The sequence below is a fragment of the Candoia aspera genome, chromosome 17 (assembly GCF_035149785.1).
Source record: "Candoia aspera isolate rCanAsp1 chromosome 17, rCanAsp1.hap2, whole genome shotgun sequence".
Taxonomy (NCBI): Eukaryota; Metazoa; Chordata; class Lepidosauria; order Squamata; family Boidae; genus Candoia; species Candoia aspera.
Window position 1 is genome coordinate 9,109,906 of NC_086169.1, and position 27,509 is coordinate 9,137,414.

Consider the following 27,509-nt stretch of genomic DNA (forward strand, 5'->3'; position numbering starts at 1 on the left):
CGATAGTCGGCCTCAGTCACAAATGCATTCCAACCTGGAGACAGCGCGTGCAGGACTGAGACGGTCTTTCGGCTTTTTTGGCTTGCCTTCTAAACCAAGTTTCTGGATCTTAGAGTGAGGAGGTGTCAAATGCCTTAGGAAATCTCGGAGGCCAAAGAAATGGCTCCACAAAACTGCCTAGGGTTAGGGGGGGGGGGATGCCAAAGGCTGTATAACAAGAGAAAACCACAATAGTTTACCCAATGAACATTAGCAGCAGTTTCGGAGAATTGTGGGTCTCCTTCCCTTTCTCTCTGGCTGGGAAAGATGAGAGCTGCCATCCAACGCTGGAAGAGGAACAGGCTGGAGGGGGGGGAGGGGGGCTGTTCAAGCCAAGGAACAGCAGCAGCGATAGGCATAGAGGTTTCCCAGAAAGCCAGATGGAAGCAAAGGGGGGGGGGAGGGAGAGGGGGGGATAAGCTGCAGAGGAAGAACCTGGTTGCACACCGGAGTTGACAGACCGTCAAGAAGAGGTTGGGGAAATGATTCTTCCCCTGGAGACATTTGCAGACATTCTCCCAGTCTCTGCCTGCAACTAGGCTGGAGAATTTCCAGAGATGCAGCTGTGAACTGTGACTTTTCCCCTTTTTCTTTGGTAACGATGGTGGTTAGACTGGGCGACCGATCGCGCCCGGAGGAGAGGGCCTTGCCTGCGGAAAGCGGGGCGCAGGGTGGGTCCGGAGCCTCTTCGCTTTCAAGTCAGGCGGCGAGCGAGATTGGCCGGCGTGAGCGTCTGGGGCAAGTCGAGGCCTGGGCTGAGCAGGGAAACAGGTGTGCGGGAGGCGCACCGGGGCAGGATTGCGCAGCTTCTGCAGAGGCCCGCGGGCGGCTCGAGCGCTCCCTTGGAGCCACACAAATCGGCACCTCCAACGGGCCGCAGCTCCGGAGATGCGCTCGCACTGGTGGCGGCTTTCCCCTTCCGAGAGGGCATCTCGCCTAGCAGGAGCTCCCTTGCCAGCGATGGACTGAGCCGGCCCGCGCGCCTCCTGTCCGAGCGAGAGCCTTGGCCTTTTGGGAGCAGAGGAGGGGCTGGAAGGAAGCAGCAGCCATGAAAAAAATGTTCTCTTGCTCCAGCAATCAAGTGGTGGTGAGTAACCACGGCTGGGTTCTCTGAGTCTCGGTCTGACAGGTGGCAGGAACAAATGTACCGCTAAAGCCAGTCATTATACTTTTAAAAAGCAGCGGTAGTGTGGGACCTGAGGGCAATGAAAACTTGATTTTTATCTCTTGATTTGAATCAAGCTGCTAGTCCTTAAGGAAAACCAGAGTCTGTGCCAGGGCCCAGGAGGAGTGGTGTGCTTTGTGGCATTGAGGAGGGGAGCGCAGTGCTTTTTTTGGCTCCTTAACTTGCTCCTAAGGGACTAGCAACCGCTGCTTCACTGGATGTCTATGGCAGGCGTTGTTTCTAGTCAAGGTGCAGTTTTCAAATATCTTGCAAAGCAAAGCAACGGTAAAAGGCATGGAACAGGAAGCTGTGTGAATGGGGTCCTCTCACCCCTTCAGCAGAAGCCTAGCGGAATGGGCTGCGAGAATAACTTGAGGGACAGGAGGAAGAGGTGCAGCTGAGGCCACGGTCAGATGAGAGAAATCTGAGTCCAAAGCAGGAGTGGAATTTGAGAGTGTCTCAGGCTTGACCCTCCCCCGTTCTCTTTAGGAAAAAGGCAGGGAGCAGGAAGCCTCATTCAGAGCTGCAAGATTCTGCTGCTGTAACCCTATAATAAAAGTAGTTTTAGCATGCATGACTTTGGTGTTCAAGTCTGGTCTACCTCGAAGGGCTGACACCAAAGAGGGCTCAGTGTAAAAGGCACTCTGCACATGATCAGAGGGGCACGGACATTCATTCTGGTTGGAATCCTCATGCCCCAAGGCTCAGAGAAGTCCTTGGGAAAAGGTTGATGAGTCCAATTCAGCACTTCAAAGAAGTGGGACTTTTGCCATAAATACTTCCTTTTTTTGCATTGCTCAGTTTTGCTCTGTCCTAGCCTCGGGTTAAATCCAGCCTCGGGGATTTCATTTTGTATGACTTCAGCGTCTTCTGAAGTGGCATCTGGCCTTGTCAAGCAGAGCCTGACAAGGCACTTTGTTTATTGCTTCAATGTCTCTTCTTGTGTGGGTTGCGCCCTTAACTGTGCAACTGAGAGGAAGGGCTCGAACGGAGCGCACCTGGGGCCGAGGAGCCCTCTTTGGATTTTCCATGGCAAATCTGGAGCCCAGGCAGACCACTCCTCCCAAGGCAGTAAAAGGTACTTGGGAAAGGATGATCCAGGCAGCTTGTACTTCCTGACATCTCTTAGTCCAGGCAGGGAGTTTCTAACTCTTCCATCTTTTCCCCTCAGCCCAACCCTGGGAAGCAGAGACCAAAAGAGGGTTGGATCCAGAAACAGAGAACTTCATAAACCTTGTGCTGATCCTGAGATCACAACGATAGCTGTGTTGGGAGAAGGCTTTCGAGAGGAATTCCTTTATAAATGAGGCAAAATCACAAGATATAAAAAGAAGTTTATTTAGAAAATGGAAATAGAAGAAAAACAAGGAAGGCAATAATCCTACACATAGAATTCAAAATAAATAAATACCATGAGCCTAGCTAAATTAGTTTCTTTTTCATTATGTAGCTTTCAAAATATGTTTGGGGTGTACTGCAAAGAGGATGGTCGAAGAGAGGTCATCTGCACTTTCTGGCTGGAAGTTGTCAGGCAGGTTCTCCTTGCCTGCTTGCTTGCTTGCTTGCTTGCTTGCTTGCTTGCTTTCGTCTCTCTCTTCTCTTTTCCCTAGTTTTATATAATGTGGAGTATAATGTGAAAAACTGAAACTTTGGCAGCAGGCCGAACTGAACTTCCTAAAGACCCTCAGTGGAGTGATAAACACCATCAAATTAAAAGGATCCCACAAAAGAGGGAGAACCAAAGAGATACTCCGTTTATTCAGACGTCTCAGCACATGGTCATTTCCCCAAATGCTAGAGGTGGCACTGTTGTGTCCTTCCCAAAACTAGAGGATTGTCACAGAAACACGTAAAAGTTTGTGCATTTAAAATAAAAGGCTGTCAGCCTTCCCAGGTACACCAGACAGATAACAGACCAGATGAGCTCATTCTACTTTATTGTAAGGCTGCATTAACAGAATCTTGCAAGTCTGAAAGTACACGTCTCCTGCCGTCTCTTTTTACAGCCCGATAAGTTAGGGTGGATCATTTCTAAGCTGCTTTCTCTGCCCGTCGTGCAGCTGTGGGCTCCCCCACACTTTTATCTGATCGTTCCCTAGGCGGCATCTCTTGCCCTCGTCTCTCAGGGTCATTCCCACATACAGTTACAGAGGCTGGACAGTCATCTATCGGAGATGCTGCCGTGGCTCTTGCACCGAGCGGGGAGATGGACTAGATGACCTTCCAACTCCATGATTCTATAAGAATAAATATATTGGGAGCATAATCAGTGACCCAAGAGCTCCTCCCCAGAAAAAAAAGCAGGTTCCCTCCTGATTTCTTGGGAACCGGATAACCTGAGAGCAGAAGGCCGTCTTCTGCACCCTGCCAACGCCCCAGCCTTCGCTTCTCCCAGGAGTGCGGTTTCTCAGCATAATTAGGGCTGGAGTGAGAGCGGGGTGTGTGGCCCTTGTGCAATCTCCCCTCTGACAACACAGGGCGTATTGCTTTGTCACGGAGAGCCTTCAGAACTGGATTTTCTTCCGTCATGAAGACCCAGTGCGACTTCCTCGAAACCAGTGCGCTTGCCAAAGCAAACAGTGAGGAGGGAAGGCGAGACTGAGGCTCGTGGGCCGGGCGGGGACCGGGCAGCAAAAGGCACGGGGGCCCAGAGTCCCAAGGCAGCCCTGAGGTGGGGCTGAAAAGCAAAGATGTTTTCATTCCCAAAAGGGCACAGAGGAGCCCTGCTGCCTTTCTGGAATTCCAAATTCTTTTGGCTTGTTTTGCATTTCCTTCTTCTGGCTTGGACAGCTCTGTTAAATTTTATTTACTTACAAATATATTTGCCAGATTTCTCATTTCCTGATGCTATATGTTCATCAGGTAGTCACGTCTGAGAAGCTATCAATAAAGTTTGAGTTCTGCGTTTGCCCAGCAGGAATTTTTCTTGCCCAACTGTTTCAAATAGCAGAATTTTCCCTTTCCCCACTTCCAGCCCATTTCGGTAAAAGGATTTGTCCCATGATATGGAACGGCAGGTTCGCCACCGGAGGCGGGTAATAAAAGTCAAGATGATGACGACGACAATGATTTACCAGATTTACTGTAGCCATGGCTGTGCAGTTGTAGCCCCACCTATCTAAATGTGCATCGTGTGTAAGAACAGCGAGATCTTTGATTGCACATTTGCAGCTGCCATCTTGACTTTTTTGCCCCCCTTGCAGACATGCCTTTGGGGAATGATATTACTAAGAAGTCTAAGGGCTCCAAAACAGATTTCCCACGTAATGATCAGGTTTGCCAACCAGGTGAGGGAAAGGCACAAGAAGCTTGGCTACTTGTTTTGTGTCTTGTGTGTTGTGAAAGCACAATTTGTGTGGTTAGCTTGTGTGAATCCAGAAAATGAGTTAAGCATGTTGTGTGAACACAGCCAATATTACTGTGACCAAAAAAAAAAAAATGCAATTTCAGGTACTTTCTAGCTGTCTGATGCAAAATGCATTTATTTATTTTATTTTCTGTATTGTTTTAATTGATTGATTGCTTTTATTATTGTTAGCTGCCCAGAGTCACTGCTCTGAGATGGGCAGCAATATAAATTGAATAATTAAAATAAAATAAAATAAAATATGAAGAGTGGGAAAAATGCTTTTTTTAAAAAAAATAATTGAATAGTTTGGAAGCCAATTCAACATTTGTCATGTAATTCACCTCTAAGAGGCTGATTAAGCTTGGTTTAAGCTTGATTTCAGCTTGGCTTAAGCCTTGGCTTAACAGATTGAGCCACAAGGCTGGGCCTCTGTTGCTTAGCAACCATCACCACTCTGAATCTTCAGCCTGGTGCTCTACGAAGGTGTTGGACCACCTCTCCTAGATCCGCATCTAGCCACCAAATGAGTGGGGATTTGTAGCCCAACCCCTGTGGAGGGTGGGAAGTTGTGGAAGGCTGAGCCCAGAAAATAAGAATACCAAATTTCCTGTGAATGGGAGCGCTGACTTCATTGCTCTGGAATATGTTACCTCCAGAAAGAGCACTAGCCAAAAAGAGGCACAAAACTGTAGATTTCTCAAGTTGTCCATCTCTAGAAGGCATTCACACACTGAACTTCATCTGCTGACTGAATTCAGCTATTTTTCTGGGTTCTCTATGCTAAGTCACAATGCAAAAAGAAAAAATGCTCACAAAGGTTAACTAGGTTTAGCAGAGCGTGTGAATGCAGTTGACTAATCCTTCTCTGACCTGGTGAAGTTGTGAACCCAGCTATCTGCTCACAGTCTGGATGTACACATTGCGTTAAACCATCATGTGGCTTGGTTTGGTTTAACATGCTTTATGAACCCAACAACTGCAGTTACTAAACCATGGTTTATGACTCAGTGGTTAAGTTCACAAAATACAATGAACAAGATGCAGATTAGTAATTCCCATTGAAAGCAATGGAATGAGCTGTTGGCAAGTAGCTGAACCACTGACTGAGATTTAAGCACAACTTCTCAGCTCCTCTGGAATAAAATAAAAATAAAATAAAATAAAATAAAAGTTGTATTTATTAAATAAAAAACTTGAAAGAAGTGGCTTGTTTCCTAGTTGCTCTAATCCCAGTTTGCTAACTTTGACAACTTCCAGATGTTCATCTCCCAAAATTCCCCACCCAGCATGGCCATTACTGAGAATTCCAAGAGTTGGTTCACCCATCTGGAAGTTCTCAAGGTTGGGAAACACATCTGTGATCTCCCAAGATTTAGCAGGACATGTGAATGTCTCTGCCCCCAGATCCAGCTATTTCTAACTTCAAAGAACAACACGCATCTGCCCCCTCAAGCTCCTTTTCTTTCCTTAGTAGAAATGTTGGTGTGGGGAAGCATAAACTGTTTTGCCAAGCTGTGTTGTTGTTGTTGTTAGTTGCCGTCAAGTTGTTTACGACTCTTGCTGACCCTCTGTACAACAGAACGAAATGCCGTTCGGTCTTGCGCCATATGCCTGGCTGTAATTGCCAAGCTGTAATTCATCTAAATTCATCAACCATAGTTTACAGGGGAGTAACAAAGCATGGTTTGTTTTTAACCACAGCTTGCTGTGTCTGAATTCAGAATCCCAGTTTATGTACAGTTTGCTTAGGTCCCTCCTAGTTTCTGTTCCTACATCATGCTCAGTCACGGCTTAACTGCAAAGCCTGAATCCAACCCGAGCATCTTCCCTTGCCTTCCAGATTGAAAGCTGGAACAAGCAGGACCAGAAGCTGTTTGACGCCGTTGAGAAAGGGGATGTGACCCGAACATCCCTTCTTGCTTCAAGGAAAACAGCCCAACCCACTAAGCTCAACGCCCTGGGCCAATCCGCGTACGTAAGTTTCTTCCCTCGGCCCTCGAGAGGGAGGTCCTGGCCTTCACGGCTGTGCTAGGGTGAAGGGCACCTGGCTGGGGAAGCTGCCATTTTCTGGGGTTTGGCTCAGCTGGAACTCGCTGGACTGTGGTTCTATGCATTGCGGGAACTCGGTCCTTGGCTCAGAAGGGTGTCTGAAAGGATCATCCTGTTAAGAAAGAATATGGCTTAATTGTTTGGGTTTAGCAGGCGGCAGCAGTTGTCTGCCTGGGTTTAGGGACAAGCAAGTTGCATGCTTCCAACCTAAGAATCACAGCCTCTCAGAGACCTGTTTGTAGCTATCAAACATCCTTTGTCTGCCATTGCATTCTTAACCAATTTTGTCATACAATTGCATGTTTAATTGATTACTGTATTTTTGAGTTCTCATTGTAAGACCCAGTGGGAATTTATTTCAAGAGCAGGGTGTAAACTCCTACCCCTATCACACTTGGTTTGCAAAATAACGTGGCTTAGATTAAAACATTTTCTAAGAATTCTTCAGGAGCCCGTTCTTGGAAATTCAATGGATGCTAGAAGTGGGAGTGTTGCAAAATACCGCTTTCTATTCCTTATTAATTTTCATCCCAAGAATCTTGAGAACAATCAGGAGAGACTGGGAAGGGGCCAAGGAAGGGGCGGGCAGGCCCCACCCTCGGTGCTTCTGTAATCTCCTGTGCTGGGGGGGCACGGGCAAATTCCCGGGCTTTGCTGGTGGAAAATTCTGCTTCTGTCTCTTTCCTTGAAGGTTCCACCTGGCGGCCTCCAAGGGGCTCACGGAGTGCCTCACCATCCTGCTCACGCACGGGGCCGAAGTGAACGCTAAGAACGAGGACGGTGGGTACGATGAGCCCAAAGCCTCCCTCTCTCCCATATTCCCACACGGTGGTTGGTTAAGTTTTGCAGACCTGGGTCATTTCCCAGTTTTCAGTCGTTTTGTCCTCTTCTTCAACGGACAGGCGGATGGTAAAAGAGGATCAGGAGGAGAAAGGGCACATCTCAACAGTCCCCCGGCCCCCTTCTCCCCATCGGCTCCTGCCCCAGGCTGGTGGCCAGACTGCCCCAACGTCCCAGGGCAAACAGATGCTGATGGCTGGGGGTCAATTGGTGGGCGATGGCTGGGGTGGCTAGCCTAGAGACTGTCAACTGGGCTAACCTTGGATTGGTCCTTGATGGTTTAGTGTGTTGTGGGAACTCAGCCACTGTCCTGCGCTGTTGATTATTTGGGCCATGCACATGCCAAGGGGCGGGGCTTCGGTGGTGCAGTCACAGCCACCCACTTGACTTTTTGCTCCCCACCAAATAGGCCCCTGGTGTGGGGAAAATGCCCAGGGAAGTTGGTGGGCTGGTGGCGGGGGGTGGGGGTGAAGGAGACATGGTCCCAGTACAAGCAAGCTTGCAACAGTCAATGAGGGGGAAGACTGGGGGAAAGAGAAGACAATGCGCTAAATCCGTTTTAACTGTGGTTGAACAAATCATATTTATTTAATTTCCGCATCAACTAAACCATAAATGATAGCTTACCGACCACATGTTTTGAGTTCATATAGTCCTCCAACCAAGCAAACACCCTTTCTCCACTTTGGATAATGTTTGAGTTCAGCCAAGCAGCAATCACCCATTGAATGGAAGTGCTGCTGCCCCCACATTAGGCCTCTTTGGCACTTGGAAATTCTCCTTTTCTTTCTGCACCCTCAAACTGTCAGCAGAAAATAGACATTTATTGAGTTGATGGGGTTGTTTTCCACCCATCACACCTGGGGAGCATTTGCAACCTGGAGGGACTCATGCCTGGGGCTGCGGGTGGGAACAGAATCTTTCTCTTGAACAGGGACTGACCAAATGGGTGTCTTGCTGTATTGTGAACCACCAGATTGTGCCACACACCAGCAATTTAATGCTAGTGGGTTTTAATCCTTGGAAGCCATTGAAGACTGTTAAGGAGTCTCCATAGGCTGTGGAGAAAAAAGTGAAAATGGCAACCAAGAAGGTGCAATCAAAGCTCTGCTGTTTTTCATGCATTTGGGCTGTCCATAGGGTATAGTTGTGGCTGCCATCTTGACTTATTTGACCACACCCTGCAGAGACTCCATTATGTTTCCAAACCAGCAAGCCTCTGGACAGCATCCTACGCTTCATTTAGACCAGTGTTTCTCCAAGTTGGCTACTTTAAGATGTGTGGACTTCAACTCCCAGAATTCCCCAGCCAGCATTGCCATGGTGGGGAATTCTGGGAGTTGAAGTCCACACATCTTAAAGTGGCCATGTTTGAGAAACTCTGGTTGAGATGCTCTCCTCCTTCTGTCTTTGCAGGCAGCACAGCTCTGCACCTAGCCACAATCGCTTGCCAGCCGCAGTGTGTGAAGGTCCTCCTGCAGGTAAAACATGCCTTCTCCATCAGGTCCAATATGTCGCCGGTTCACAGCACCCTAAAGAAAGGGCCTCCTCTGAGCACATGCAGTGACGTTTCAGCTTGGTGTGTTTTAGAGGCCAGAAGGTTAGCCCTTGTGGGGCGTTCCCACCCTTTGTGGATTTCAGTGCGGTCTCTGCCCTACCCCTCACGTAAATAATACAATGATATTATACAGTATTAACTGAAGATCGAGAGCCAGTTTGGTTTAGTGGTGAAGGCTCCAGGCTAGAAACCAGGAGATCCTGAGTTCTAGTCCCACTTTAGGCATGAAAGCCGGCTGGGTGACCTTGGGCCAGTCACTCCCTCTCAGCCCTTGGAAGGAGGCAATGGCAAACCACTTCTGAAAAACCTTGCCAAGAAAACTGCAGGGACTCATCCAGGCAGTCTCTGAGAATTGGACACAATTGAACGGATGAAAAAAAAAAAGATAAATATTAGGTTGCATTGGGATTAAAAGTTTATTAGGATTTATTATTATTGGCATGTTTTTATTTTTAATTACTATACTATTATTATTATGTGTACGTCCATTTTTTTCCCTAGGAACTCTGTAAAAACAATCACCCATCGGGATCAAAAGCCTTTCTTCACATCCTGTGAATTGCGGCTGCTCTTATACCTCCGCATCCCCCCCATGCAATTGTAGTCTGGCTCCTTGGTCACACGGCACCCTAAAAGCTTGCTCCACCTACCAGGCAGTCCTGGGCATTTCCACAGCAGTAGCAAACAGTTATTCTGGGAGAACCAGTTCAGTTAACACTCAGGCAGTTTCCTACAGTCCAAACTAGCCAACCACATTTTCTCCTAGCAACTCCGTTTCTGATTCAATTCACCAGGCAAATCCAGAAAATCGAACTGAATAAACTGTGGTTTGGTTGACCATGAAAAAGCTTGTTGTGCAATCACACTTTTGACTGGGGTATATATGTGTCTCTGTATGTGTCTGTGTGTGTATGCATGTGTATTTATAGAGAGACCTATGCACTTGATTAATACAGTTTATTTATTTATTTATTTGAATGTATTAGCTTTATTAGTTTTGGGGTGTCCACAGGACACACATAAAAAAGAGGCAAAACTTCGATTGCACAATTGGATGCCATCTTGACTTTTTTGACCATACCCTGTGGACACTTCTGGACAGTTGAGATGCGTGTAAAGTAATTACAGTGGGACTGAAAAGTTAATTAGGTCTCTTGCTGTGAAAACTCATATTCTTGATTCAAGACATAGCTGGAAAATAGTGATGTCTAGCTTGTGGGAATTAATCAATAATAAATAATCTGAAAAGTAAGATTATTACTTTTAATTATACTAAATTTTACTTATTGGCGAATAGAGAGTAAGGCAGGCAGACCTGGAAGGGCAAGAATAATCTAATGCAGCAAATGCAGCCTTAAAGGCTGACAAACTTGTAACAAGCCTGTGCTGGTGTGTTGTTCTTGGATGGATGAGTAGAAACCTGAGATGAGGTGGGGAGGGGGGTGAGGAAAGGCCGAGTAGAGAAGGCTGGGGAGGGACTCACTCTCAGACAGAGACCGTTAGCAAAGCAGTGACTCTTGGGTATGAACACTCCTGCCCTGAGGAGCTGGCTAACACCGCCAGGCTGTTGTTCTCACAACATGCTTGAATGGGTCAGCGAAAGACCCAGTGGCCGCATTCACACAGCATGCTAATCTGGGCTATTTTAAACATGATTAGTTTGTTTGGTGTAGTGGTTACGGCATCAGGCTAGAAACCGGGAGTTCTGAGTTCTAGTCCTGTCTTAGGCACAAAGCTGGCTGGGTGACCCTGGGCCAGTCACTCTCTCTCGGCCCTGGGAAGCAGGCACTGGCAAACCACTTCGGAAAAACCTTGCCAAGAAAACTGCAGAGACTTGTCCAGGCAGCCTCCGAGAGTCGAACATGATTGAACGGATTAAAAAAAAAGTTTGTTTTTAGTGGCTTAGCCTGCTTTGTGGGGTTAAGGGGTTAATTCAATAAGCAGTGTGGACGGGTTTTGTGGATCCAGCCACCATTGGCCTGGGCTTAATCCCCAAGAAAGAGATGTAACTCTTCCTAGGAAGCTGAGAAAAGACCAGTGTTTCTGCCTGCTGAAACCCAGGTCCCCTGTCCGCAGGGCCATGTGTCCCAGAGACAAGGGGGCGAGAGCATTTCCACACTGGATCAGCTTTCTGGCTGCCCAGAATTTCCAGCCATCGGCCTGGGAAGGTGGGAGCTGCCGTCCAGCACAGCCCGCGGGCGGACAGGCAGGTGGGCGGGCTGAGTCCTTCTCCAGAGCCTCGTTTTGCAAGGCTCCCCAGGGCAGTTTCAGCCCAGCAGCAGTGGCAGGAGCACCCAGAGAAGGCGGTTGCACAAGGGCGTGCGGGAAGGTCCGGGCTTGCCTGCTTCCCTGCAATGCTGCATTCCCGATCAAGCCTTGCCGACAAAGAGATCTGGGCCTCATAGAAACACTGCTTTCCTCTGAGGGAGCCCTTTCCAAAGCCAGCAGCTGCAAAGCTCTTGGTTCTACAGGTGCAGGAGAAGGGGGCAGCCTTGGGCAGTCAGCTTGGGCCAGGAGTCCAAAGCTAAGCTGCAAGCTCCCTTCCCAGGACCAGCCAAAGGCCTTGAGCTTCAGCTTCCAGCATCCTCTGCCTGCCTTGGCCGTGCAGGATTGAAATTATGGGCATTGCAGTCCCAGATGTTTGGATGCTGTTTCGTGGATTGGGGAAATGCATGGATGGACTAAGACAGATTCCTTCTGTGGTGTCCATTTGGAAAAATGCTCCATGCTCCCCTTCTTTTTTCAATTTGTTTCTTAACAAATCTTGCAATGTTATGTCCACAGATGACTGCATGGCTGGGTTTGCCCAACTTCCTTAACTTGGTTAAAAAATTAAGATTAAAGAACTCAGTTTCTGGGATTACACAAAACTTTGGATCATGCATTTACTTATTTACTTATTTCTTAGGTTTATATCCTGTCTTTCATATGGAAACTAAGGCAGTGTGCATAGTGCTCCCTCCTCCCATTTTTCTCACAACCACCACCCTGTAAGGTAGGCCAAGGTCAGGCAGAACAGATGGCCCAAAGTCCTCCAGGGAGCTTCCAAGGCTAAGGGTGGACCTGGACCTGACTCACCCCATTATCAGCACAACCTTGCCACATGGGCTCTTAATTTAACCAAATGGGCTTGCTCTGACACAAAAGAACTAACCAAAGTTAATATTAACCAAGGTTAGAATCTTGTCCAAATGCAACTTTCACATATCATGCTGTGTGTAAGCCCAGCCTATCTGTGGAATTAAGATGACAAACAGCATCCTTGATGCAATGTGGCTGCAAGAGAATTGGACGTGCATAGAAAAAAATCTGGAACATTTTATAGGATTGAGAGATTGGGAATGTAGGAATAATGGCAGCGCTAAGAGACAATCCCCAGCTGGAACCGGAGATATTTTTTGTTTTGGCAGTGACTAATTTGAATCAAGCATTTCCCAGCTGGGATTATTTTAATTCTAGGGAACATTTTAGTCTTAGCATGTATCTGATGTTATACTGCTGCTAATTTTTTCTTAATAACTATTCAGGACACAGGAAGTTAAGAGCATATTGCAATAACTATTACACTTATTCCTCACAGCATGGAGCAAATGAGGATTGCGTCGATGGGGAGAATCGTACACCTCTGCACTGGGCCGGTGAGTCCTAAAAAATGTAAAGCTATTGACAGGCTTTTTAAAAACTTTTTGGCCACAAAATAGTTTCAACTCAGCAGAAGCCTATTTTGCCAGACCTTGGTGCCCCTGCTGGGGTTTGAATCACTTCTCTGTTTTTCCCACAAAACTGCATGAATGTATTTATGAAGTCAGCAGAACTCCAGCTCAAAACTGAACGCTTCTCCCTTCTTTAGGTTGGTCCTTTCCAAATGGTCTCGGATGTCATTTTCCAGAATTCCCAAGCCCAGTCTGTGACTTCCTTCCACACGGGAGGCACCACAATGATACCTTTCTTCCAAGTGCAAAGCTCCTTCATAGGAACAGCACAACCATATAAGGGGAGCAGCTATGGCTATTGCTGCTTTTTAAATACCCCAATGATGATCTGCAGTTGTGCACACATTAGCCGAATTTAAACACGAACCTTAAGTGTCCACAGGCCTGCTAGCAAGCCGCCAGGGAGTCTCTTGAATCAAGATGAGCTCCTGGTGACTTCTTAGATTGGTCCGCCATGTAGGGCAGAAGCTGTTTGTCATTATCTTCTTTGGGGATGTTATTTTAATTCCCAGTTAATCCCAGTTATTCCCCCATCCCATTCAAGCACTAACCAGATGTGATCCTTCTTTGCTTCCAAGGCTATCCAGGCTCTGCCACCTGCTGAGACCCATTACTGTAGAGTTTGAATCATCTCCCCTGAGAATGCTGGTTCTCTAGTCAATTTCACAATTGTATTTTATCAGGGAGCACATCTAGTCAGTTTCACAGTGTGGTGGGGGGACTCAGGGGCTACATTTTTCCACTTCTGTGCAAGTAGCAAGCCCTTTCCCCCAGCTGTGACTCTCAAGTGAAACTAGTATCTCATTTTGGAAATACACTGGCAGTATTTCTGATTGGCCCATAAGATCTGCTATAAAGGCAGTCAAGAAAAACGATGGATCTTTGAAAACAGCATCAGGACAGGCTGGAACAAGTCCTTGAGTGTTTCAAGGGTGAGGCAATCATCCCACTGATGTGATGCCTGCGTAGATCCATCTCATGCTGAGAGAGGCTGATCGGCTCTACCGAATTCACATCTTCCATAGCAGGGTGTGACAGTTGACTAGCACCTAGGCTCTCCACAAGTTGCAGTACCTTTTCAGCAGCTGGCAGCCAATTGCTTGGATCTAAGGTTCGCAGAGGCCTCATACAGAATTTGCAAAGAAAGCGAGAGATACTGATGCAGTCTTGAGCTTCCATCACAAATCCTCTTAACTGCCTTGCTATAATTTCATGCCTGGATTTAAGTAAATGCAGGTGTTATGTTACATCTCTTGCTTCTTTAATCACCTGTTGGCAGAACTTGAATGAGAATACTTGCACCAGAACTATTTATTTACAGTATTTAGTTAGTTATTATTTTTCATGGGTTTGTGCATTTTTTCTATACCTTCAAACTCATCGACCCTAGCTAGTTTTTTAACACTACCCATGGTTTCCCTCATTGCATAAAGCCATGGTTTATTTAACTACAGTTTCTTCTAAAAGCTGTAGTACCTGGTTCACAAACCGCAGTGGCTGAGTATCACACTAACCAAGCAAACATATCGCATCAATAAAGACATATTAAAAATTACAGTGTGGTAGCAGAAGGCCTTGCACCAAACCTGTGCCGCTGTTCTGACATTTCCTTATGAACTAATTGAACTGGGAGAGCAGGATGAGAAGAAAGATGCAGATGTCAACCTGGAAGGGTCACAAATGGAAGACAAGTCCATGAGGGTCCATCTCATGTAGAATTCTATGAATGAAGAAAGACAGTTGAAGCATCTTGAAGTCTGAGGCTGAAATTAAAGAGGATAGTAATTATCCTAGTGGAATAGGTGATACAGATCTCACAAAGACTTACTTTTGGTAAGAGTGGGTTTGACAATGATACACTGCTCCTTTATTTTCTAAAAAAACTAGGGTTTATTACGTTCAGCAGAGTTAATAAAATTTGCTCCTTTTTTTACAGGGGTCTATTAAATTTGGTCAGGAAAAGATCATTTACTGTTATGGGCACATTGCAGAAAGTCTGTGTTTTTAACACTGGCTTCCCTTTTTAATCCCACACAACAGCTTTCTCCGGCTGTGCCTCAAGTGTGCTGCTCCTGTGTGACCAAGAAGCTTTCCTTGATGTCACAGATAAAGTAAGTCTTTTCTATTGACTTTTTGCGATTAATGGAAGGGATTTTTTTTATGAGCCAGGATTTTACTACACAGAGGAGCTGAAGGAAAATTCCGCTGGAAAATGGGAAAACTCCCTCCAGGTCAGAGAAGTCTGTTTCAGGTCACAACTGTAGTTATTTATGGGTAGATCTGTCCATTTTAGTTTATCTTTGTTGTTCGTTTTTGCTAATATACAAAAATAAGTCACCATAAGTTCTTTTCAAGTTCCCCATCTTTGTTGAGAAATATTTAAGTATATATATTTTTACCCAACAGTTAATGAAATTGAAACTATCAGGTAAAAATATATACTTATATTCATGTATGAAGTTCTGGTCTCATTTTTCTTTTTTTCTACTGTTTTCTTTTTTCTTTGTGTAATTAAAGACATTTAAAAAAAAATATTCAGATTAAAATTTAAAGGCATTTTGGTTTATAATTCTTCACATGTAGGCATTTTATTCGCAATTTTCCATATCCATTATTTTTGCAGATAATTTTTCCCTAACAGAATGCAAATTTATACCTTATTTTTGTACAAAGTATTCTGGTGTGTATGTGTATATGTATATTGAAAGTTAGAGAACTCTGAATTTCAAATTGTAAGGAAGTTTCAGTTCATGGTTTGGGTGTTTCTTGGGCCCACACGTATAGTTTTATTGGCTGCAGCATAGAAGTATTTTGTCTTTGCTTTTCTCAGGAATTTTTCTTCAACTTTCTAGTCTAGCCTTCACCCTGGTGGCCTCCCATCCGAGTTCTAACCGGGTCCAACCCTACACTTTTTGAGATCAGCCCAGAGGCTGGGCTCATATAACATGCCATGCCCCCCAATAACCTTAACCCGAGAGTCCGCTTCACCTTAACGGACAGGGTCAAGATTCAGGGAGATCTTGGCAAGCTGAAACTGGGCAGAAATGGGCAAGAGGAATTTCAACAGGGATAACTGCAGGTTTGGACAGGAGAAACCGAGGTGAGAATATAGAAAGGAGGGGACCCTCCTGGGCGTGCAAAAAGCATCAGAATATCTTGGTGCATCACAAGTTGAACGTGAGCCGTCAATGAGATGCGGCTTTAAAACGGAAATCTAACACAATCCTAGGCTGGATCGGCAGACACGTAGAATCAAGGATTGGGGGATGTCATGATTCCTCTGTTTTGCATGGGTCAGACTGCCACCGGAATATCTGGGGTGTTTTGGGAAGGAACGTGACAAACTGAAATGTATCCGGAGGAGAACTACCCAGGCGATAAGGGCCCGGGAAGAAAAAAGTACGAGAAAGGGCTGGAGGCTTTGAGGATGTTCAGTCTGGAGAAGTGGGAAGGCACGATGGCTGCCCTCAAGGGCTGTCCTGGAGGAGACGTGAGGGGCTTACAAGGAAGGAGGTTTTGATTGGACACAGGAAGAACTTCCTACTGTCCAGAAGCTGTTGGCTCTCCGTCGGAGGTTTCAGCAGAGGCTGGATGGCCCTCTCTCAGGGACGGAGAGTGGTGCGCTCCTGCGCTGGGCAGGGGCTGGACCAGATCATCTCCAAATCCCCTCCCGTTCTACGATTGTAAGATGTTAGGTCAGTTCCCTGAACGGCTGACCAGCCAGTAGGGGTGTGCTGCTCCAGTCAGATCTGATTTGAATTGTCAGCCCAGTTTGTCACGTCTGATTTGGAGAAAGAATAAAGTCTTTTTGTGTCCGCGCAAAAGATCAGATTGTTGGCATCTGGATCAGCTCTGAGGCAACTGACTGAAGCTGATGATCTGATTCAGAAAGTCGATCAGGTTGTTTTTGGGCAGACCACTTTTACGGGTCGGTGGTGCCATAGGAGCCTGGCTGCTGAGGGGGGACTCCTTGCAGGGGAAGGAGCTCTGGGCCTGACTTAGAGGAGGCGCGGTGGTTTTCGGAACCAGCCACTGCCTCTCGGTTTGGCCTTGGCCTTTTTGCCTGCTTTGTGTTGAAAACTGAGCTCTGCGCCTCTCCTTTTTGCTCCAGAATGGGCAGACCCCCCTGATGATTGCGGCCCAGGGGAACCAGCCGGCCGTCTGCTCTCAGCTGCTGCAGCGGGGAGCCAACGTCGACCTTGGGGATAAGGATGGCAAGTGAGTCTCTCCTTTTCAGCACCCACCCTGCGAGGCAGGCCAAGAGAGGCATGTAATCCAGCATGTAATCCAGTCCCTGAGTCAGGATTGGAAACTGGGCTTCCCCAGCATCCAGACATCTAGACTACAAGCCCCATCCTCCCCAGCCCACTGGCATCCAGATCAAGATCAGCAAGGGGCAGACGGAATGTCACAGTGCAAGCCCCGCCCCTTTGGAATGCAAGTTGATGGAGAGGTGGGGCTTGCATTGCGACATTCCGTCTTGACTCCAGCTGCCCCGAGGGATGCGTATGAGATGGGCGGCCATATACATGCTGGCTGGGGAATTCTGGGAGTTGAAGTCCACATATCTTAAAGTTGCTAAGGTTGAGAAACACTGGCCTGGCGAACTAGATGACCCTCAGGTCCAGAGGTGGGAAGAGTTTTGACTGCTCCATCCTCTGACAGACGTCTAAATTCACCTCTGTGACAGGGGCTGAGAGAAGGGATTTGGCTACTTTGGAGACTTGCTTTCTTTTCCTTTTTTAAAAAAATACTGTTTTATTATTATAAAACAAGTAGTACATGATATTCTTTGGGGACAATGGTTTTGGTACAGTACAGTGTAGACTGGTGATTATTAACACTCTGATGTTTAGAGAACTTAAGCCTTAAAGGTAAAGAAAAAGGAAGTGTATTACCTAAAGTGTATTACCTAAAATACTAATGTTGATAAGCATAAGGTTGCTTAAACGTTACATCTAGAGCTGAACGTGGCACTGATAAACAACTGCAAAAAATATTAAATTATTTGATATATGGTAGAGGTTTCTATCCTAAGCTTCATATTTAATACTAAGGCCTTCACAGTATTGTTACTTATTGTTATCGATGCATATTTAAAGGAAAAACAAAGAAAGCAAAAATAAACAGCCACCTTTTGGGACTTCTTGAGAAGGCCCCGTGCTGTTTGGCACTGGGTACGCAAAGGCGTTCACCCCCTCCTGGTCCTCTCCCCCGCTTGCCCAGGACGGCCCTCATCCTTGCCTGTGAATGTGGGGGCTCAGAGGCAGCCAACTTGCTCCTGCAGAATGGAGCCAACGTGGCCCTCATGGACAAGGCGGGCCACGATTCCCTGCACTACGCCACGCGGAACAAGGATCGGGCTCTTCGGAGATGGGTTCGGACTGCCCTGAAGAAATGGAAAAAGAGAGGTATGGGGGGGCTGGACAGGGAAATTTCTACTCACGTTGATTTGGGAGCCAAAGCGTGTGTGTTTGTGCATGTGATAGCTGTACAGTAGTCTCAAACAGCCTTGACTTTTTAGTTGCAGAAAAATATTTTGATTAACTTAATGGATTAAAAATGAGGTGTTGCCCCGGACAGCTGTTTTTTAATAACATATTGTCAGCAATAGTTATGTAATGAGTACTGGTAGGCATACCAGGGTAAGCATGCATTCCTGGAACAATCTACCTGTCCCGGGAGAAGCCAAGTTGCAGATCTTGTCCAACTTATGCCAGTTCAGCCAATTCTCAGCTCCTTGCAAATTTTAAAGCAACAATAGCTAAAAATAGCCCCCCTTGTGGGGCATTGTGAGGTTAAAAAGTGAGGAAGAATAAGCTATGAGTTGGGATAAATTAAATATTCCTTTGCTTAAGAAAAAGGAAGGTAGACTTAGTACAGTCATTCTATGCTGCTACGCTACACGCAAAACTAAGCCACCAAGTCTCTTGAGGTGCCCTTACCGACTTTCCAAGCCAGCCCTGCCAGGGGTGTCCACAGGAAGTGGTCAAAAAAGTCAAGATTGCAACCCCAACACTGTGATCGAAGCTCTGCCTGTATGCCATACCTGAAAAAGAAGCGGAGCTTCAATCACACCATCGTGGCCGCCATCCTGACTTTTTTGACCACACCCTGCAGACATCCCTGATGGTTTGAGTGGGATATTCCCTCACTCTGGGAGAAAAATGAAGACCAGTGTGCACAGAAGAGGTTTCCACAATTCAATGATCTTGCTTGCAATAACCTGCTATACAGTACTGCCAATCTGTGAGGATTTTGCTCTTGGTTGTGAGTGCACCGGGCAGGGATACCAAACAGCCCACGCGTAGTAGAGTACCCTGTGGCTGCATGGAAGAGCTTACTGTTATTATTTATTGCTCCCCACTGGCACTCCCATCAGACCAGTTCTACAGCCCTGGGCTGGGCGGTTTTTCCAGAGGTCAGAGGTGCATCAGCTACCTTCATGGTCTTTCCTGGTCTTGCTCAGCTTATTTCTCTTGGGACTCATCCAGCTGCTCTTCACCCCACAGGCGTGTTATAACTTTTAGTCAATTTTTTAGCTTCAGGCCACAAACCGTTATTTTAGAGACCTCCATGCTCTGGTTTTCTCCTTGGCAGCCAAAAGTCTTCCTATCAGTTCTGACTTTCATCTTTCCAGCCAGCCCCCTTTATCCACACAGGTCCTTGGTTTGCAACTTTTTGACCCCACTCGTTCCCATTCTTCTGCCTCCTCCAATGTTTTCCCACTTGTCCCCCATTTATGCCCCGAAATGCTTATGCTGCATTTAAGGGGCACTAAATATGTCACAATAGTGATTGGTTAGAGAAATTAGAATAATCCAAATCCCTGCACAATACCAAGAAGGGCTGCCTGGAGGATTTTCCACCATTGCATGGAGCCCTGTCTGTGGCTGTCCCATCAGAAGTTAACAAAGAGCAAAGGTATCCTCCAGAAACCTGGCATGGAAGGCCCCCCCGCCCCCCCACCCCCCTAAAAGAAGATGACATTCTCAAGATCTTAACTCTCGGCCAGTTCATCTCTTGCATTTCTGTTTCCACAGAACTAGGAATCATTGATTCATCAGAAACTGGCTCACAGGTAAGAGCAGCTATTAACACTTTGAACAGAAGAACCAGAGGCTTTCCAGCTCTGTTAAGCAATTTGCACTAGTAGTTTTTTTGGGAAGGGGGTCCTGAAAAACTTGACTCACTTGCACAGCACAGTAGTGACTCCCCAACTCATCTTCCTTGCTATTTAATGCCTCCCTAAAAGAAGGTTTCGCTCTTTTTCTGGCTGAAATTTTCATGCACTGCTGACTGATTCTACATACAGATTTGAAAATATTCCTGAGGTCAGAGGGGCTATTCTGCTAGTTTGAACACATATATTCATGTTCAAATCTGTATGTAGAACCCGTTTTCTACCACTTTTCACCACTTTTGATGTTGGGAGGCATTTTAAAAGTATTGACTGGGGCCGAGACTTGAGTCCCAAACATCAGGAGCTACTTCTGGCTTTCTGTGTTAGTCTCTGAGGGCCTGCAAAGCTCTTTATGTTTTTGGTGCCGTATATTTAAGACCATTGCCCCTCTGAAAACTGGCATCCATGAATTGTCAGGAACAACCACCCCTTGCTGCACGTGCTTGTTCGAGCTTGTCCATATGATTTGGGTAATTTTTCATTCAGGTGCCATCTGAGAGTGGGAAGGATACCGACGTGAGCAGCTTGGCCTTCCAGAGTGAAGGAGGAGATCAAACTGATGATGAAGAGGAGGCTGAGGAGGACCCCGAGTTACGAGAATGGCGGAGCAGGTTCCGGGAAGAAAAGATGAAAGTGATCCATCTAGAGCTGCAGCTGGATCAAAGGATGAAAGAATGTGAGGTTCTCTCTGAGGAACGCAAGCTGTTGAAGGAGAGAGTGTGGGACCAAGTGCAGGAGATCGGTCAGCTCCTGCCGGAACAGGAGGGAAGGGGCCAGGATTGGAGGCAGCTCAGCCAGCAGTGCAGCCACCATGCCACGGAGGAAGATTACTACCTCGGCCTCTTGGCGCAACAAGTACAAGAACTGAAGGAGAGGAAGAAACAACAAGAAGCAGGGAAGGAACTGCCCAAAGTGCTGGCTACAATACCAGAAGCAGGAGAGGAGCCCAGTCCCACCGTGGCCCGGCCCGAGAAGACACACTGGCCCGGAGAGGAGGAGGCAGAGGAGCAGAAGCGGCAGCAAACGGAGCTGAGGCGCCTGCAGAGTGAAGTGGCTGCGGCCCTGGAGGAGAAGGCGAGTGCGGCAAGGAGGGTGCAAGAGGTGGAGGGCCACATGGAGAACATGAGGGCTGTGATCGGGGTCTTTGAAGCCAAGAAGAAGTCCCAGAACGCGGCCCTCAAGGAGATGGAGGCTCGTGTGCTGGAGTTGGGGGATGAAAACCGAAGGCTGCGTGGGCTCTTGGGCAAACACCTGGCCGGTCCCCCTGAGACTGGGCTTGCTGACGCGAAGGTGGCTCAGTTCATTAAGGAGCTGGAGGAGACCCATTCCAGGGTACGGAAGGAGGTGGCGGCAGCGGTGGCTGAAAACGAGGCCCTGAAGAAGGAAGCCGAAGAAGTCGTCAGGAGCAGGCTGCAGTTCCAGGCGGTGCCATCTGGAGCAGTCAAGAAGTGCATCTCTGCCTGGAAGAAGGTAGTTACAGGCCTTGAGGTTGCTCTGGCCAAGCTGGAGCAGGTCTCTGCCACCATCCTGGAAAAAGTCAGGCCTCTTCAGGAAGCCATTTTGGACTCTCTGTCCATGACCTGGGTCAATGGCAATGGCCTTGCTGAAGAAGAGAAGAATGTCTGTGGCAATGAGCCAGGCAACTCGAAGGCCCTTGAGGAGCTGGAAAAAGTTGGGGCAGAAAAGACCCGGCTCCATAATGGGCCTGTTGGGCAGGTGAAGCTCAGGCCGAAGTCGGAGCTGGTAGAAAACAAGGCTCGTCCGTGTCGGAGAAGTTCTGACCTGGAGAAGGAGGTGTGGGACCTCAAGCAGAACAACGGTGGCCTAGTAAAAGAACTGGCCCAGCTGAGCAGGGAAAGGGAGAAGCTGCAGGAGGAGCTACAGAAGTTGCATTGTTCCAAAGAGGGTTCTCCCCAGGCAGAGAGGACAGGGCGCCTGGTGGAAGAGCTGAAGCGGACAGTGGACACCTTGTCCCAACAGCTCTCACTGGAGAAAGAGGAATCGGGGAAGCTGCGCCTGAAGCTGGAGGAGCAGAGGAAGGAGATGATGTTTGTGAGAAATAACTTCCTCAAGAAGGTAACCCAAGAGGCTGGCAATATAGGTGAAAACCTAGACAGTTACATCTTGAAGGAGCTACACTGGAAATTGGACAATGTGGTGAGGAAGCAAAATGAAGCCTTGCAGCTGGTGTCGGAGATGGAAGAGGAGAACCATGCACTGGAGGTTGACCGAACCCTCTCAGTTGATCCCAGGAGCCTTGACTTCTTCCCAGGAGATGAAAAACCTTGTAAAGAAATTTTCTTAGAGGCCTCAGACATCGTAGGAGAAAGCTGGAGAGTCAGAGAGCAGATGGTTGAGCTTGAGAAAGGTCTGCAGGAGCTGAAGATGGTGCTGGGCACATCCCAGGTAACTCTGGGAGGCATCAAGGTGGCCAGCCTGATGCAGCTGCTCGATCAAGTCATGGCCCAGATGGCCGAGCTGCGCCAGGCGGAGGAGCAGGTCCTCAGCAAGTATGAGAAGATCTGCAGCATGCTGTCTACCAGGGCTCAGGTCCTGGGGGAGGAGCTGGCTGCCCTCCGGGAGAAATACGAGGAAGCTAGTGGAGCATCTGCCCGTCACAAGGAAGCCCTTGACTGCGAACTGAAGAAGAATCAAGAGCTGATGGCCGAGGCCCTGGAGCATGAGGAGGAAGTGGAAGAGCTGAGAGGGAAGTCACAGATGCTGGGAAATACTATGGAAAAGCTGAATAAGAAGGTGGACGAAATGTCCAAGATGTGCCAGGACAGAGAAGCCAAGGTAGGATCATCCGGAATGGGGCTGCGGGACTTTTGGGAAGCCAAGGGCTGCACTGAACTTCTGGAGCACTGAAGGCCACAGAAGGAGTGGGGCCATATTGTACAGGTGGGTTTCACAAGGATCAGGGGGTTCTTTGTGTGTTAACTACAATCTCCCTACTTTAAGATCCCAGCGGTGTTCTTCCTGAAATGATAGGAAATTCTACATGTTTCCCCCTGCAGCTCTCCTTGCAAGTTAGGTTGTGAAATGGTGATCTTTGTTCTTGTATAATGCTCAGCCACAACTTTTAAACCATGGTTTGTTGAACACACCATGATGACCTGGATTGTGATGGGTGCACAGCTCTTTTCACACTGAAGTCCTGACTTAGTCCCTGTGTAGGATTTCATGGGATGCATCTCCCAAAGTAAGTAGGGCCAGGACAAAAAGCTGCTCCAGTTTAATTGAGCTATAAACTCATAAATGAGGCACAGTGGGCTTAGTGGGTTTCTCCTTCTGTCGCAGTTCAGGGAACCCTCTTGGAAGCCACCGTGCAGGTGATGGGGCTCTGCCAGAAAGGCCAAAGCAGACAACTTTTGTGGCAGAGCGCAAACATGGTCCAGGGGAAACATCTGGCTGCAGTTTCTACAGGGCTTTCTGAGAAAACAGTTGTTTGAGCCAATGGTTGTTGGACCAAGGGATGCAGGATCCTGATGCAATCCCAGGGTTCAGCAACAAAAATACACCCTGTGTTTTTCTGTGGAACTGCAGCCATCATTCCCGGCATGTTTTGGTACACATCAAAAACGAATACTTGACAGGTCCTCGCCAGCGGCTCTGCAATTAAAAAACGATCCCATTCGATGGACAGGGAGGATGAGGCCAAGAAGAACTTTTATCCGGAAATCCCAGGGGCTTTTGCATACCGTCTGTTTCATTTCCCCTCAGATCAAAAAGTTGCTGAAGGAAACGGAGAAGCTTTCCAGTGAAATCCTCAATCTGCGCAGCGAACGGACCCGCCTGATCCTGCAGAATGAGGTGAGTTGCGCAGGACTGCATCTGGGCACGCGGCACTCTGCATATGAGCAGATTCTGCAGTGGGCATTTGTGATATTAGAATCAGTGATCCCAGTCAAGGCTTTTTGCAGCCGAAACATCAGCAATTTGAACCATCCTGCCCACTGAGAAGCACCTTGCACTCTTCAGTTCAGAAGAAGCAAATCTAATCCAGTTTAAACTCTGCAATTTCTCTCTCTCTGGTCAATGAGGGTTTGTGGGAATCTGCACATAAAAAGAGATTTGATCACTGTGGCACAGCTGTCATTTTGACTTTTTTGACCACACTCTGGTGGTCATCCCTGAACTTGCAACTTCTAGGAGTTTCTTGCAGATGCTGCAAATCTCATAAACCAGTGTTCCCCTTTGGGATGGGAATTGTGAAATGTACAGTTCCTGTACAGGTAGTCCTCGCTTAACAGCCCTAACTGGGCCCAGAATTTCCATCACAAAACATGTGACCGCAACACTGAGTGACGGCAGTACCGGTAGTCCTGGTTGCGGTCATCAGGTGAGGACCTCACCCTTCTCCTACCCTGCCCTGCCAGCCTCTGCTTCAACTCCTCCCACCTGCCTGTCTCTCCCACTGTTTGCCCTTTTGGTGCCCTGCCCTCTGCTGCCCTCTGCCGCCCCCAGCTGACCTTCGTCTTCTTCCTCCCACTGCTGGCGAGGCATGCCCAGCTGAAGCAGCTGCTGGCCCTCCCCCTCATTCAGTGCCGGGGTAACTTTGAACGGTCGCTGAACGAATGGTCGTTAAGCGAGAACCACCTCTATGAGGAATGCATATATCAAAGCCCTCTATCTTCTTTTTAGCTGGGGTGTCCTGCCAGGTGGGGAGGGGAGAAATAAATCATTCTTATTAGGTGACCCATCCCACTGCTCTGACAGCCACACGGTGCGCTTCTCCAGGGAAGCCTTCCCACAACACCCTGAAGTTAACCCAGCTAGAGCTCCTTCACAAAGTTTTGGCAGCCATATAATGCCCCTGGCTGGGTCAAAGATGACCAGCCCCCTCCCCGTTTAATATCCCATGAGCCCTTGCACCAGGATTGCCCGGGCAAGGCTTCAGCAGGAGGCGTGGCTCGTCCGTGGCAGCCAATTATTGCTTCAGCAATGAGTTTGGTAGTGGAGAGGCTTGCTCCTTCAGCCGCTCTTTCTCTCCAGCTCTTTTTCTGGGAGGACTAAGTCAAAAGGGGCCAGCTGAGTGGGCTTGGGTGCCAGCCACAAATGCAGCTGGATGAAATTAGTTGAATGTCCTGCTTGTCTGGGATTCACTCCTTGAAGATCAACTGACTGGGTCAATGCACTGTTCCCCCTGCCATTGACCCAGTTCAATGCATTGTGATACTAAACCTCAGAGATACATTTGTAGGACATTTCTGGGGCTGAATTAGGAAACCGACCTGACTTTGTTTTGTCTCAAGAGGTACTCATGACATGACTATGTGGGTTACGTGCCTGATATGAGGGGCTGGGTGGGGCTTCTATGGGGAGAAATGCGGTCCAGTAAGCCTCTGTAAGGTTTTTGCTCAACTGGCCAAAGGAGAAAAAGAGCAATTTTTGACCTTACGGAATCAGAAGGGTGGATGGTGTGTTAGAAATTATCTAATCCATCCCCCTTGTCCAAGGCAGGAATCCTCACATCATCCCAGGGAAATGGCAGCCCAATCACTTGAAAACCCCCAAGACTGCAGGAGGAAGGCTCTTCCCCTGCTTAAGAGCTCTCCCAGTCAGGAAATTCGTCCTCCTTTCAAGTTTGGATCTCCCTCTACAAAGCTTCTACCTTGGTTCTTCTCTGACCTTCGGGCGCTACAAGTGCACCCCCCTGCCCTGTGCCATCCCTTCTCGTACTGGAAGACCCCTATCCCATCTCCCCTTAGCTGCCTTTTCGATAGGCCAAATGTGCCTTGCACCCCTGGAGTGCCACAGAGGAGGTGGTAGCAGGCGGCAAGTGGTTCTGATGCTGTATGTGTTGCACCCAGGGATTAAGCAGTTGGGCTGCTCCTTGCAGAGGCCAGTGGGCTGTTTCTCACCAGTTTGCTCAATTTAATTCAGGTTGCCCAAAAGAACCACCAGGAGATTGTGGCCGTATATAGGACCCACCTGCTCAACGCAGCCCAGGTAAGACAGAGGGAAAAATCCCAGCAGCTTTTCCCCTCACGATATGTGTTCAGGGCAGAAGAAAATCCTCCAGGGAGAAGGTGAGTTAGAGGTGGACTCCTAGGACCATAAAAAATATTCAGGATGTGGAAGAATATATTAATTTTTAAATTGCAGAATATTTGAAGTTACAGCTAAAGAACAAGCATTAAAGCAGGATGAAATGCAAATGGAGGTATAATTAAATCTGGCACATAACTTACAAACGCCATGCAAATTCTTCCCAGGATTAAGCACTGACAATTAAACCAGCATAAATTGTTTGGGAGGAGGCACTGAAAAGGTTTGGGGCAGGTAACCTGGCATTTGCAAGTCAGATTGGGGCTTGAATACTTATTTTCTTTAAGTATTTTCTTTACCTGCCTGCTGCCACATTGCTGGTGTCAGGATTTGCTGTATTAGACTTATTCCTGGCAAAGAAACTCAAGAATGTGCATTTGCTTTGAAGGGCAAGACCTCTGTGTAGGCCAGTGATGCTAGAAAGGAAACTTACGCTATGGGGGGATATTGTCCAATCCAGGGGTACATGGATGAAGAGGTCCATGCCATGCTGCTGCGGATCCTGAGGACAGATTGAAGTCCAGGAAACTCTGTGTGAGAAATTTTATTTATTTATACTTCTAAAAGGCACACCCATGACCTCCAATATTCAGAACTTTACTTAATTCCTAAATCTCCCTCTGATGATAAGCAAGGTTTCGTTTGCTATCAGTGCTTTTTTAATGCTCTTCCACACCTCTGGTTTTCTCAAGTGGCAGGCAGTTCCTGGGGCAGCTTTACAAGGTCAATCAGAGAATCATTTAAGAACCGACCAGCACCCAGAGCCCACAATTTCCAGAGTGTGCACGTGTGCTCTCTCGCTCTCTCTCAAGCAGGAGATTACAAAGTGCCAGTCCTGATTTTGTAAACCCTTTCCAGGCAGCAGGAGAAATTCTCATGGCTTATAGTAGCCAGCAGCCTTCAGAGTGAATTAAGAAAGTCATTTCTGCGTTAAGTGCAGAAAAAAAGTGGGAGAGACAGAAAGAAGGCTGTGCATAACCAGAGAGCATATCGCAGTTTATAACAGACTAGCTCTGAACAAGCGCAGAGTATGCTTCCTTCCAGACAAAAATAGGATCCATTAAAATGTCGTATCTCCTTGGATTAGGAGGTTTGAAAAGTGGAATTCCCAGACAAATTCAGGCACCTCCAAATGTGCTTGGGAATTCTAGTGAATCGCAACCCTTTTTCATTCCAGGTTTAATTTAACAGCACACATTTCATGTGCTAAAACCGTTTTTCTGTCCTCTTTCTGGCAGCAAGAAACCAGTTCACGATTCACTGGAAGCCAGCTCTGATCTCAAGTATCACCTGATGTGCAAAACCATGCAAGAGGGTGAAACTTTGCAAAGCATGCAAGGTGTGTCCATATTTTGCCACTGGCATTATTAATGCGAAGGGGGCCCTTTTGCATCCATTTGCGCGCTGGATGTCTGCCTCTCTCGGGGAAACTGGGTTGGGGAGGGGAGTGGAAGGAAAGGACCTCTGCCATGAAATGTTGGGGTGTAACCAGTCATTGTAAGGGAATCAAGAAATACTTGCTCTTAAACTGACAACTGCCAGCAGTAACCACAAGAAGGGCT

The 27,509-nt window shown here is 47.5% G+C and overlaps 1 protein-coding gene across 2 annotated transcripts; it reads left to right on the forward strand.

The window, feature by feature from the left end:
- Nucleotides 1-1,015: 1,015 nt before the first annotated feature.
- Nucleotides 1,016-27,333, forward strand: ANKRD35 (ankyrin repeat domain 35). 2 transcript variants are annotated; one of them, XM_063316763.1, is made up of 14 exons: nt 1,016-1,126; nt 6,394-6,524; nt 7,294-7,382; nt 8,859-8,923; nt 12,581-12,638; nt 14,754-14,824; nt 16,825-16,931; nt 17,940-18,124; nt 19,757-19,794; nt 20,383-22,692; nt 23,620-23,709; nt 25,783-25,848; nt 26,408-26,481; nt 27,125-27,333. In XM_063316763.1, exons 1-13 carry the CDS (start codon nt 1,088-1,090, stop codon nt 26,462-26,464), a joined length of 3,306 nt encoding a protein of 1,101 aa, XP_063172833.1. In that variant the 5' UTR covers nt 1,016-1,087; the 3' UTR covers nt 26,465-26,481; nt 27,125-27,333. The 2 variants fall into 2 exon arrangements, with proteins under 2 accessions (XP_063172833.1, XP_063172832.1); XM_063316762.1 differs by lacking the exons at nt 1,016-1,126; nt 6,394-6,524; nt 7,294-7,382; ... (1 more) ...; nt 12,581-12,638; nt 14,754-14,824 and having other exon boundaries at nt 16,831-16,931; nt 27,186-27,333.
- Nucleotides 27,334-27,509: the final 176 nt, after the last annotated feature.

Coding starts and splice junctions, on each gene's coding strand:
- ANKRD35 (XM_063316763.1), top strand. CDS start 1,088: ATGAAAAAAATGTTCTCTTGCTCCAGCAATCAAGTGGTG. Junction 7,383..8,858: donor GAACGCTAAGAACGAGGACG/GTGGGTACGATG, acceptor CTGTCTTTGCAG/GCAGCACAGCTCTGCACCTA. Junction 25,849..26,407: donor ACCTGCTCAACGCAGCCCAG/GTAAGACAGAGG, acceptor TGTCCAATCCAG/GGGTACATGGATGAAGAGGT.